A 13,500-nucleotide genomic window follows, 5' to 3' on the forward strand; every position below is an offset into this window, starting at 1 on the left:
ATATTACTTAACAAAATGTTAATTCTATTCCCTTTCTGCAGCAAATAAATATCTTGTCCAACTATCAGCTCCTCGTACAAGATGTGGCTGTAACTATTGTAGTCTGCCTAACAAGTAAGAAACATAACAATTACAATATAATCTCATCCTATTTTGTATAGAAAATGTAAGTTTTGTACACTGTAATTTCTGTATACATGTCTAAGCAACAAATGGATTTTCAAAGGATTGCTCAAAGATCGTTAAAACCAGCTTAAAAGCACAGCAAGCATTTCTGTCAACCAGATTCCAATAGGTATTATTCCTGCAATAACATTGTGCCATTCATTCCAAGACTTTTCTTAAAATGTTTTATTATTAAGTGAGTGAAAGATGGCATATTGTCAGGAATTTCTGACGCATACAGTAGAAGTACTGATACATGTAATCACAGATAATAAAATCACAATGGATGTGTGATGCCATCTAGTGTTAACACTATTTAACATGATTTATTAGTAAAAAAAAAAAAAGAAACCATCAATCAAGTGCATGTTTGGTACAGTTAAAGTTAACGTGTCATAGTGGAGCGATTTGTTTCTACTGCGCATGCATAGAAACTCCAGATTCCATACATACAGAGTCACAGTTGTGATTGATGAGCATGGGAGAGACGTATGGTCTCAGAAATGTTTTGAAATTGTACTGAGCATTCCTGATCTGTGACAGGGAAGTGGCTAAGCAGATGCACAGAGATGGTCTGTCTTATGGGCATGTTATGGGAGTGTTACAGATGTGTCACTGATAGTGGTTGCATACAGAGACGCATTTACATAGGAGCCCATATTGAGATAGATCATCAGCAGCTGTCATAGCACTGGTGCAAGGTTTGATGGTGTCTAAAGACACACCAGGTGGTTCTACAGCATCTACTGACGGACAAAGTGGGCATCCTTTCACATGTAGACACGCAGATGTTCTCCAGGGAAGGGTTTGTGGCGGTATTTGTCACTTTTGTCACAGAAGCAATACCGGCAAAAGATAGACACACGGGCGCTAGAGCGCCTGACTCCGAATTAGGCCTATAAAGTGCTAACTGGAAAAAAATCAATTAATAATTTTAATGGAATTAGATCAATTTACACTTTGCTAAGAAAAGTTTATTCTAAATACATGCAAATAGACATACAGGGCCAAATGTAATAGGGTGAGAGTTTAGGAAATGTGCGAGATTAGCAGTAAACCCTCGCACTATTACATTGGTCGAGTTGTATCTTCAAAAAGGGAAACCATCTGGATGAGAATTTAAATTGTGAGAGTTTTTTGAGTCTGAAAAATATGTGAGTTTGTATGTTCTCTGACTCTATTACATTGGCCAAGTTTAATAAGTTTGAGAAAACTCTCACATTTTCATAGTTTACTCTGCACCCAGCACCTTCCGGTGCTCCACCTCCACCCCTTCCATCACTGTGCCCTCCCCCTGAGCTTAAAAAAATAACAACAGCGGGTGGGTGGAGGGTGGAGATATTCTACAGTCGGACTCCAGCGCCCCAGTGCGGCGGCACGCATGGAGCATGCCTGGAGCTGGCCCTGCTCTCACCCTATTACGTTTGGCCCATTGTACTTGATTGATTTCTGTAAGTGTTAACAGTTTTAAAAATAGGTTAACACTTTGCAATTGCTGGGTTACTTTGGCTCCACAATGTCGACAGTTTTAGATGTGTAACAGATTTGCACTAAACTCTTTCCAAATTTTAGGGTTTCGTGTAACTTAAGTGCTTGCAAATATTAATCACAAATTAACCTTGGCGCCTATTGGGAACCTGTGGTGAGTATGGCTCAGAGGATGTAGCAGCCAACTCGCAGAATTAGAGATTGCCTGTCTCCAATATAAAAAAAGAGAACTAAACAGGGATATACTGCAAAAGGCACTCAAAACATCATGAACACAGTATCAACCCAAAATGTAAATAAAAAATACATTTATTGAATAATACACATGATATAGACTATAAACTCCCGGGAGTAAATAAATATAAACACATAACAAACGATAAAATCAGTAATATAAGAGCATAATGACTAGTAACAAACTAGTACCGTGGAGCAAAAAATGCAGACTCAATGTTGCTGGTTATAGAGATGAATAATAAGTAACAATCTTGATTAGACACTAGGTAACCAGTCTCTTGTATCCAAGAAGTACAGTATGGTATAGATGAGTCTCCCACAGATGTGGGAATAATAAATCACAGATAGGCTGGAATAATAATCCTTTAGATGTAGGTAGAATATAATGAGACAGCACATAGGAGAAATCCCTTGGTACTCACTGCAGTACAGTCCTCTTAATTAGACTCCGGTCTGAGGGCCTGATTCAGAGCCGGACGCTCTGACCAGAGCGCTCGCTCTAAATCAGGGCCCACCCACAGCTATAGCGAGCGTCCATGATGATGGTCGCGATGGTCAAGACCATCGCGACCATCGGGCTTGCGACGAGACCCTGCGGTAGGGTCTCGGTGACCGCAAGCCTTGGAGTGATTTTGGCTCTATCAGAGCCAAAATCACTCCCACTGACATCACTAGTGATGTCAATGGGGCCGGACTCAGACGGTAGGCGTTCCCATGGGAACGCCTCCGTCTGGCAGCCACGCCCCCGGCACGTCCACCAAAGGGGGCGTGCTGTCACTCACCATCGACAGCACGCCCCCTCTGGTGCGAGACCCATAACGACGGCTTGGCCGTCGTTATTCGGGTCTCGCGCATGCACACGACGGAGCTCCCTCCGTCGTGCGCATGCGCAATTCGGCACCATCGACCCGCTTGCGAGCATCCTGCGCTTGCGAGCGGGTCTGAATGACCCCCTGAGATTTAGCATGGTGGTTCCAGTGGCTGCTGGACGCAGTGTGATATGCCGGGCCATAGATAAAGGACAGGGGGAGCCAACTCAGGGCGATCGCTCCAAGGTGAACGGCGGTTTCCTGTGTGAGTCCTAGGCTACGCCGGGCCTCCGTAAGCGTGATCTCCGTCAGGCTTTGTAAGCTTGCTCCAGCAAACTGGATGCTCAGGCGCTCTAAGTGTACAGCCAGTGAAAAATAGGTGCTCCGGAATAGATGACACCTGTGGCTTCGATGCGTTTCCCCGTGGTGCACAGCTTTTTCAAGAAGCAGGTGTCTGAAGACAGTGTCAGATTTATTTACTCCCGGGAGCTTATAGTTTATATCATGTGTATTATTCAATAACTGTATTTTTTATTTACATTTTGGGTTGATACTGTGTTCATAAAGTTTTGAGCGCCTTGCAGTATATCCCTGCTTAGTTTGCAAATATTAGTTTGCTTTTACTTTTACCGGATTATAAATGCGCTGTGCTGTGTAAACAGAACATTATAACAATGACACAATGTTTACATTTACGCAACTAAGAGACATAATATAAATTAAAATGAAATTCTAAAGAACACTTAGAGATCAGATATGTGTGTTTAGTAGTTATAGGTCATGTGGTTATGTTTTATGACTACATAAACAGATGGCTACTGTATTTAAGGAGCTTTTTATAGCATATTATATCATGCAGCATATCTGTATACTAGAAAGTATAGGACTATGGGATTCTACTTAATGTAAAGTATAGGCTGAACTAATAATGGGCATACAAACTGTAAATTAATTTTGTTATATCACAAAAGTATACAATTGCATGTAATTTGCAAACTAGTACGGAGGGCTTATTGTACACTAGGCAGTGTCTGACAAAATACTATAAAATAATAGTTAAAGTGACAAAACAAAAGTGCAAATATTGAAAATCACTGTTTTGTTTTAGATATTTTACTCTTACAATATTATGGGTGGTAATGCTGCTACCTACAGTGGCCACATCTCATAGAGTGTAAGATAATTGGACCAAGGTCACCTTTACCTTGCGTTTTATGTCCTGGTATGTAATTTTTTTTGTGTCATGATCCCTTAGTGCTGTCTAATACGATAATGCTTTACAAATAAAGGATATCAAAAATACAACCGTACATTAACTTCCTAGAGGAAAGGTTTAGTCTACCTGCACAATTATTTTTGAAGCAAACACTCATAGACATGCAGTCATTTGTATCTTTTACAAAAAAAGTTAATTCATTTGTATCCTTGTTGTACATGGCAACTATGTGATTATAAACCAAAAGAAAATGAAAGAAAATATTAGTTAATCTATTCCAGTGATTTTCAACTTTTTGAACTTGCGGCACACCGAACAAGATTTTAAAATTTCCAAGGCACACCATCTGTCCCCAATGGAGAAAAACACTCAAATTGGTCCCCACGGGGGGGAAAACACATTCATTGGCCTCCCCAGAAAACAAAATTAAGCACATTGGCCTCCACATAAAACAAAAATAAAACACATTGGCCCCCATTAAAAAAAAACAATCACACTGGCCCCAACAGAAGGCAAAATAATACTGTGGTCCCCCAGACAGCAAAATAAAACACACTGGCCCACAAAGTATATATATATATATATATATATATATATATAATCACACTATCCCCCTCAGAAAGCAAAATAATATACATTGCCCTCACATAAAAAACACAATTACATTGGCCTCCACAGACATCAAAATAATATACATTGCCCCCCCCTACCTGGAGCTCCCTGTCCCTCGATAGCGTCTAGATGCCCTTTTACTGGGCATATCCTGACACCGTCAGTCCTTCAGCTGCGGTTGGTGCAGGCTTGCAGCAGCCTGTCACATTTACTGCTCGTCAGCAGTGAGCAGTACTGTGCAGACGGGACAGCGACACGGCGTGCGTGCCGTATGATGTCACACCACCGCGCTCCATTGGTACGACCCGGGCAGTGGCTGAGCCACCCGGAAGAGCTCAGTGCTGCCCGGGCACAAAGTTAAAAGTTAAGCTGCGGGAGGCATCTCTGGGCAGCGATCCTCTCGTGGCACACTTAGGAACCACTCGCAGCAACTGAAGACTGATAACAATAATGCCATCACAACGGCACATTTGTGCGCGTCAGTGCTAATGTGCATGGCACATGCTAGCGTATAGACATAATTTTTATCACCTTCTCCATGCCCCATTGAGCTCCCTGCTACAGTCTACTGGCTGGGCATACACGTGGCGCAGGTTAGGTGACATGTGCAGCATACAGTTTGTGGCTAGGGGGTCTATTTACTAAGCAGTGTTAGGAGACAAAGTGAAAAGCGATAAGAAAGTGATAAGGTGCCAGCCAATCAGCTCCCAACTGTCATTTTTCAAACACAGCCTGTGAGATGACAGTTGGGAGCTGATTAGCTGGCACCTTATCACTTTCTTATCACTTTTCACTCTGTCTCCATACACTGCTTAGTAAATAGACCCCTAGGTGAGGGGGTGGAGAGAGACACTTGCAACCCGTCAGTTAATGGGTCACAAATACTAGTAAGGCTTATGGTAAGACTGATATACTAATAGGATACATTTCTTTCTCTATGTTTTCCAGTGAGCTTAAATCACGCATATCCCAAACTAGCACCGTACAGGCCTCCAGCACAGCTCATGTCACCCCCTCTCTTGCTGTCAGTAGTGCTTCATGTACTCTTCACCACGGCCTTACAGGTCTATGGATTCATTGTTGTCCAGCATCAGCCTTGGTATTCTACGCACCCTGGCAGGTAAGAAAAATCATCTATCGCAGATTGGTAAATATTATTACTTTATTGTTCTTTTTAATGTTTATTTGTAGAATATGAAGTTAGTAATACTCTTTACATGAAGGGTAAATTCACAGGGGAACCACAGAGGGCCTGTCTGACCAGGAGAGAATCTGTGCTCAGTACCATTACATGTCTGGGGAGTTTGGCTGGATTGGATGAGCGCTATAACATAACATGTCAGAGTAATTCTATCTATCGTTTTTCAGCACATGCAACTTTGGAAATGAAAGTCTTATGAATGCCAGTGCTTCCAGTAACTACAGCATGCATCCAACAGCAAGCTCACAACCAGGGCTTGCAATCAACATGAGTCATAAGAGCTATGAGACAACGACCTTGTGGCCTCTGACTACTATTCATTGCATAATAGTTGCATTTGTATTCTCCAAAGGAAAGCCATTCCGACAGCCAATATATACTAATTGTAAGTATTAACTGAAAAAGTTATGTTCTAAAAATACAATTCAATTTTGTATCTGAAAATACGATTCTAAAATCACTGAGATAAAATCAGTTCTCACCAAGCTCTTTTATCTCTCTAGACATATTTACTATAGTATTGGTGATCCAGCTTGGAGTCTGCATTTTCCTTTTATTTGCTGACATAGAGAGTATATACTCTGTAATGGAGGTAAGTGCACTATTTACTAAACTAATAAACTTGAAAGAGTTAGTGACTGGTTATCACAGTAAAAAAGCACTATCCATATAAAAGTATGAGCACAGGTTTACAAATGACAGCAATGTGTACATTCCTTTGTAATAATTATGTCAGTAATACATTATCTCCTCTTAAAATGACATATAATTGCTTGTCAACTGCTGGTTATATGTGTTGATATTGACTAAGTACTGTGAAGCTTTATATCTACATTTTACATTTAGCACATAAGCAGTATACTATTGATTGACTAATAACTCATGACTGTTGACCTAGAGGAAAACAAGTGGTGGCTCTACAGATGTCCTTAAACTATAAGTTAAAGGAAGCAGTAGTGCTTGGACATGTGGTGCCACAAAAGTTGCAGAAACATAGGTTACTTACCTCTGCTATGAAGTAAGCACATATTAGAGATATTGGACATCTCTTGCTATAAAATCATGGATATATGATTAGACTAGAAACCATGACTAGAAACATAGAGATGTGCAGCACATTTCATTATCCTCAGTGACTAACTCTCCATAATTCATCCCTAACCCCTCTTCCTCCATCAATTATTAACTCCTCGTGTTACATCATTAACCCACTTTTATCCTCATTCATTTCCATTATGTTCATGTCATCATTATAATAATTCTTTGTTACCCTTATCTTATTATCAGTCTCCATTAACCCCTTCTCATCAAAATTCTCCATTAGCTGTCTCAATCTCATATTATCCCCTGACCACCCTGCTTTTCACTCACCTGTGCTCCTGTGTTAGTCCATAGGGCAGCTGATCATAAATCCATTACCCTCTGAGTAGTTCCACAACAAGCCCCTCATCTGCTCCTGCTTGAGTAGAGAGGAACAGATCAGTTCCCCTCTGAGTTTGAATTAGGTGCAATAGTCTGTCTGACAGTGCATATATCATTCTAGGGCATCTATAAGGTGCCGGTATTGACGGTTAGAGTACAGACTTATTGCAGACACCAGGACAGACACACATTTTGTGCTGGGAATCCTTAACTCACAATGTTATTTTACAAGACTCGTTTTCACCTAATCTAAAATGGGCCAGGAACCTGTACTTAAGTACATTACATCATCTTTCATCAAAAATATTGTTGAAGAGAGGATGATAAATTATTGTGAAAGACAGGATGATAAATGTGATTAAATATAAAACATTATTATGTGCTAGTAGTATGTGTTTTTCTCTTTTCAGCTTGTCTGCATACCAACTTCTTGGAGAATAACCCTTTTGATCGTACTGGTCATCACAGTTGGTGTCTCAGTTTTAGCGGAAGTAAGTCTTGTGTTGATGTTGGACATTTGATGATTGGTATATTCTCAGAGGTAGCTCTCGTTATTTAGGTGTGATTAACATTCTTAGAGGAAGATCTCATTATTTAGGTGTGATTTTGCTCTTCCAATAATGTGAGGAGCCAGTGCCGGCACTGAGAAGCCCTGTTTCAGTTCAATAAACAAGCTAGGCTTCACTAGGCAATGAGCCATCCCCATCAGAAGCACAGAGTAGGGGCCTCTGGGGTGGATTGTCTCTGCCCTCCATCCTCAAATTTTGCTCTGAGGCCTGGAAATTGAGTGCAATACCTGTGAATGTTTGGAAACATTTTAAGGACTTGCTCAGAAAAGCAACCAGCATCTGATCTTTACCTGAATGAAAGAGATCAACTTGCAGAGGACATAAGATGTTCTCTATAGGTGCGTATCCATTTGGCGATTAAACAAGCTGATTGAACGATAACGACATAGTTATCGTTCAATTGCTTGTTAATCACCCACAAATCGTTCACAAATCGGCCAGGTAAACGTCAAAAACGACCAGTGATGTGCATGCCCGTTGGTCGTTTTTGACATCTATCACCGACAGTACATGCTGGTCATCTTGACGATCACATCAGGTTCCGCATGTACGGGGTTGATGGATGTGCTTACACTGAATGAATGAAAGTTCACTGTAGGCACATCACAGACTGACAAACGACAGCACGATTACAATGTCGTAATCGTGCTCTTGTTTCTATGTCTATTAGTGGATACGGACCTTAACAGTATCATTTCATGGTGGATCTGACCCTGAATAGTTACACTGAGATGTTGTACAGATGTGTCCTCATACACCTAGCCTCAATATGCTATATGGCGAGAAACACTCAGTGTGACCGAGCCGCTTTGAGAGGTGTAGGAAACTATCTTTTTCTTAAAATTTACATCTTATTCGCATCACAGATGCAGTGAAAAGCAGCTCACAGTGTACCAGAGAGGCTGGGCTGTGACTTTTACCACACAGGAATTAGTATTAAACACATACAAGGTCACAGATGAAGCACAATGGAACTTGGCGTGAGAAAAATCCACAGGCGCTGCATTGTAGATCTTCGTTTACAGCTTCAGATTCATTTGCACACAGATGTACAAATGTTACACATCAGTCATCCATTTGTTTTATTTGTGTGAATAAGACGCACATTTTAAACCAAACGACACTTGGAGTGGCCAAGACGCCCAGGACCTGACGCATCGAGAGATGCTGTTTGGCGTGACCGATGTCACAGATTATGAGGGCACATCTGTAACAATCATTTTGGTTACTTGTTAGATACATCAGAAAATATACCTTACAGTTAATCAAAAATTTAGAGGCATTACTATGACAAAAATGCTAGAACCAACCTTAAGAAATGCATTATTAAATAAACAATGCATTTTAAACCATGTATTAAATAACAAAATCAGAATCTACATTTTTCCAAGTCAACTTCAGTGAAGAAATAAATGAAAAGAGGGAAACCATATGCAACTATTCTTTTATATTTTTATATAAATAAAATCACATAAAAAACTTTTAGATTTACTCTTTTTAAGTACGGTAAATATTTGCATAAACAGCTCAGAGCAAATTCAAACAATGATACAATACAATATAGAATATCATAGATAATAGGCAACATAGGAGTTTACTAAACCATGATAAACAGTGATTCAAATAGCCATATTTTAGGTATTTATATGGTGATTTTCAAGTTGGCAAATGTATAAAAGGTATAATAGTTATGCGTAATTATCCCCCCCCCCCCCGCAATCAATGATTTCAGCAGTGTCAAGTACTGTATATAACATAATCACTCTATAAATCCTCACCTAGAAACTGATAATAGGTAGATATGGCCTTATGTGAGGGTATTGATCCAGAAAGATTTTTTCGTCTAATGGATTGTGCCAATCAGCAGCTGAGATTGCCCAAACCATGTAATGTTGTGACTGAAAATAAGCCAAAGGATAAGCCCGCAGTGGCGTGGCCCTGAGGAATGTCAGGGGTCGCTTTGTGTCAAAGTAAAGCAGATGACTTATACTATGAATGCCCCCCACCCTATACACAGTAAAAGGATAGGTTACCTCTCCCTCCTGGAAGTCTAAATTGCGCAAAAACAGGAGGTGGATCGATTTGTGAGCATTAAGTCAAAGCTTGTTGTGCAGTATGTGCCAAAGACGCCTGGTTGTCATCAATAAAGGATTGTCACGAACTTCTGGCGGAAAGTACTGATCATGAATAAGAAAAAAACATTTTAAGGCTATTGTATGTAGGAACTGTGATTCAAGTGATGGCTGACCCATTTCATATACCCCTTTTACACCGGAGCTAAAACCCGGGTTTTTGAAGGGTTAACCCGGGCAGCTCCCTGGTGTAAAAGGGGAGAGAGTTGGATCGCCAGGTCGAGTGACCCGGCAATCCAACCCAGGTAACTAGCAGGGTTTAACACGGGCGTAGCCCGTGAAACCCTGCTGTGAGAACAGCGCACTCTGGGTCACGATGACCTGGAGTGCGCTGCTAGCCGGCCAATTGGTCCGGCTTCAGTGGCACTTGGAGATGGCGTCATCTCCAAGCGACCACTTTCACTCCGCATAAGCCGGGTCTATGCAGACCCGACTGCAGTGTGAGCGGCGCTGACTCGGGAATATCCCGAGTCGGCGCCGGCAAAATTCCGGGTCTGATCCGGATAGGAACTTTGTTCCAACTCCGGGTCAGACCCGGAATTTAGGTGGAAAAGGGGTATTATTATCATTCTCCATTACCCACTGATGGATGTTGTCCACTTTACCACCATGCCCCTCACTCACTCTATGCTATAGTGCTACTCCTGGGGGATGGTAATCATCAGGGTCGTAACTAGGGTAGTGCGACCTGTGCGATGGCACAGGGTACCGCAGGGCGGGGGGCACTGTTTGGGTCTGTCAATTTTCTATCAATTATCATTCTTGCTTGTAACTTCCTCTTTTGCCTCCCCTATCTCTTCCCTGGCCCTTCCCCATAAGGCCATGGACCCTTTTTCGTGTGTGTGTGTGTTATCTCCCTATTTAGAAAATAGGGGGGGCGCTAATGCTCTTTCTGGAACGGGGCACCAAAAAGTCTAGTTACAGCTCTGGTAATCATCAGAGCCACCAAGAGATCTGTTGAGTTCAGGGATTAGGGGGGGGGGGGGTGTTGCTATGGATGTAGGGGGCATGGTTACACCACATAACATACTCAAATTTGCCCTTGTCATGCCCACTACGCCTACTTTGCTGTTTAGATTTGATACTTGCCCTTGTTTGTGCTTGTCGAGTCAGAACTTTGGGAGGGAAGGGTTATGCAAAAACAGACCTCGTATGGTAAGGGTTTGCAGACATAATGCAAACTCAGAGACACATGCATGCCTGCCAGTAACTGTATTACTTGCAGCTGTCTGAGGGCTGGTGCAGATATACATGAATGATGACGATGATGGTTGCCAGCACTACCTAACATGTCCTGATTAGCTGATTGCACATTTACTTATTGAGCTGATAGGTGCTTAATTGATTGGTTGTGGATATATTATAGGATTTCCTGGGCATATTTTTGATTGAATGTTTTGCTGCTTTCATTCATTTACAATGAGGGAAATGACACCTGCTGAATAGGGTTTAAAAAATCAAAACTAATAACAAATGAATTTTTTTTCTAACAAAACAAATATTATTATTGTTGATATGCAGTGCATGACAGTGATCTGCAGTGATGGACTTGGAGAAAATGAGCATACATAAAACAGGGTCATACAAGACTGCATTAATGAGGGTAGTATAGGAGTATAGGTGGGAGTAGAGTAAACTCTAATAAAGAAATGGGCTTTCAGAGAGTGTTTAAAGGTTTGAAGAATGCTGTGGGAAAGTCTTATTATACAGGAGAAGGAATGTTTTACTGCTGGGAGTGAGAGGTTGTTGTTACCAGGGATGAGGTGAAGGGCAGGTCAGAGGCAGACTGATATTTGTTAATGCTAAACTTTCTTTTGGAGAAAACATTAGCCTTTTGTTGTGCTTATGACCTGGTTGTGTGTACTAGAAGTGTATCTGGGTGTATGTACGTCTGATGTATACTGTACCTAGTGCATATGTAACTGGTGCAGAGCTGGAAGCATCTTGAGATAACTGTATCAGAGTAAATAATATACAATCTGTATGTTCACATTTTTAGGGCTTCTTTTTTTTTACATATTTGCATCCAATTCAGCATGAGCACCATCACCATTATGTTTCCAGTACCCATATACTGTAGAAACAAAAATAATGAGGGGAAGATGTGAAAAGCCTTGGAGAGAGATAAAGTGCAGAGAGATAAAGTACCAGCCAATCAGATTCTAACTGTCATTTTTAAACACACCCTGCAACATGGCAGTTGGGAGCTGATTGGTTGGTACTTAGGGCCTCATTTATCAATGAGTGGTATTCTTGTTATCACTCATTACTCATCTTAAACGGTGATCCAATCAGCTCCTAACTGTCATGTGTTTGAAAAATGACAGGAGCTGATTGGTTGGAGCACCATTTAAGATGAGTACTGAGTGATAACAAGAATATCACTTTTTGATAAATGAGGCCCTAATCTCTCTCCACTGTATCTCTCTCCAAGGCACAGGCACGCCTGCGTTCCTTCGACCACCCCCCTCTCCACCCCCAAATGGTCACGTCATGTCAATCACTATGCGATTGGACTGCATGCTCACTGCGATCACAGCGGCGGGTTAACGCATGCGCACTGCGATGCATGCGCAGAGAACAAACATCGACCATCTGCGTGCGTTCCAACCTGGATAAGGCCCTTAGTACATCTACCCCTAAATGTAGATAACTGGGGTGTGAGGAATGTTGGGAGAGTTTATTTTTATGACTATTTCTCACGTTTTTAATGGCAAATCACAAAATAAATGTGATATTTAACAATTATTTACTTATTTCTACTAGGCATTGGTCATAGAGAACAGAAAGCTCTGGTTGCTGCTAAAGAGATGGTTCAACTACAAGTCAAGAAGTCAGTACAGAAAAATTATAAGAGCTGTGGAAATGGATGAAAACTGGCCACCAATTAACCAAACGTACCGCACCAAGCTGGTCATCAGACATACAAATGACAAAGCGGAAGTCTATAGCAATCCCGCATATGAAGACAATGAGTCTATTAAATAGATGGCTATCAGCATAGGCTTTAGGTGCATAACTTGTCTTCATGTTCCTTCTAAAGGCACTTTCAGAGAGGTTATTACTGGTTCAAAGCACATCTATGGAAAACAGAACGTATAATGTATATGAAATCTCATTTTTGTGTTACTACACATATAACATGTAGTGTGCAAACATCGACTGGCATTAAAACATCTATTAATTTAAGCAGTTCCAATAGGCAATTACTGACCGTTGTATGTAAACTGTTTAAAATGAAATTGTAAAAATATATTCATTTATTTTCTTTTAAAAAGAGAAGAAATGAAGAGTGCTGTATTCATAGTAGATACCTTTCAATGTATGTTGTTTTATATATATTTTACAGTCTGTATCTATGAATATGTAGTAAAGGATGCATTTCATTGTTTGATGTCACATTTTTGTTATTATTATTCTCATTATTCCATATATCGTATGATATTTTAGCTTTCTGACCCATCATAAGCAACTGCCCAAGTTTGCTGATACATAGTATAGGGTAAGGCTATACAGTACAGATGGCAGGAAAAGCAGACATCTAAATGACCAGAAAGCCGTAAGGGTAGGCAATCCGAATTAGGCAGTTTATTTGTTCAAAAGGTAATATTTAAGTCAAACATTATTTTGAAATGTCCAGAATATAATA

At 40.8% G+C, this 13,500-nt stretch overlaps 1 protein-coding gene across 1 annotated transcript in view; it reads left to right on the forward strand.

Moving 5' to 3' along the window:
- Positions 1-12,839, forward strand: part of LOC148508306 (putative cation-transporting ATPase 13A4) — a 44,177-nt gene extending 31,338 nt beyond the window's left edge. Inside the window, exons 25-30 of the mRNA XM_088444762.1 lie at positions 42-114; positions 5,476-5,647; positions 5,896-6,113; positions 6,232-6,320; positions 7,561-7,641; positions 12,618-12,839. Of these exons, the coding sequence (XP_088300888.1) occupies positions 42-114; positions 5,476-5,647; positions 5,896-6,113; positions 6,232-6,320; positions 7,561-7,641; positions 12,618-12,839 (855 nt within the window). The remainder of the gene's footprint in view (positions 1-41; positions 115-5,475; positions 5,648-5,895; positions 6,114-6,231; positions 6,321-7,560; positions 7,642-12,617) is intronic.
- Positions 12,840-13,500: the final 661 nt, after the last annotated feature.

The sequence above is a fragment of the Taudactylus pleione genome, unplaced genomic scaffold, assembly GCF_031769625.1.
Source record: "Taudactylus pleione unplaced genomic scaffold, aTauple2 ptg000372l, whole genome shotgun sequence".
NCBI lineage: Eukaryota > Metazoa > Chordata > Amphibia > Anura > Myobatrachidae > Taudactylus > Taudactylus pleione.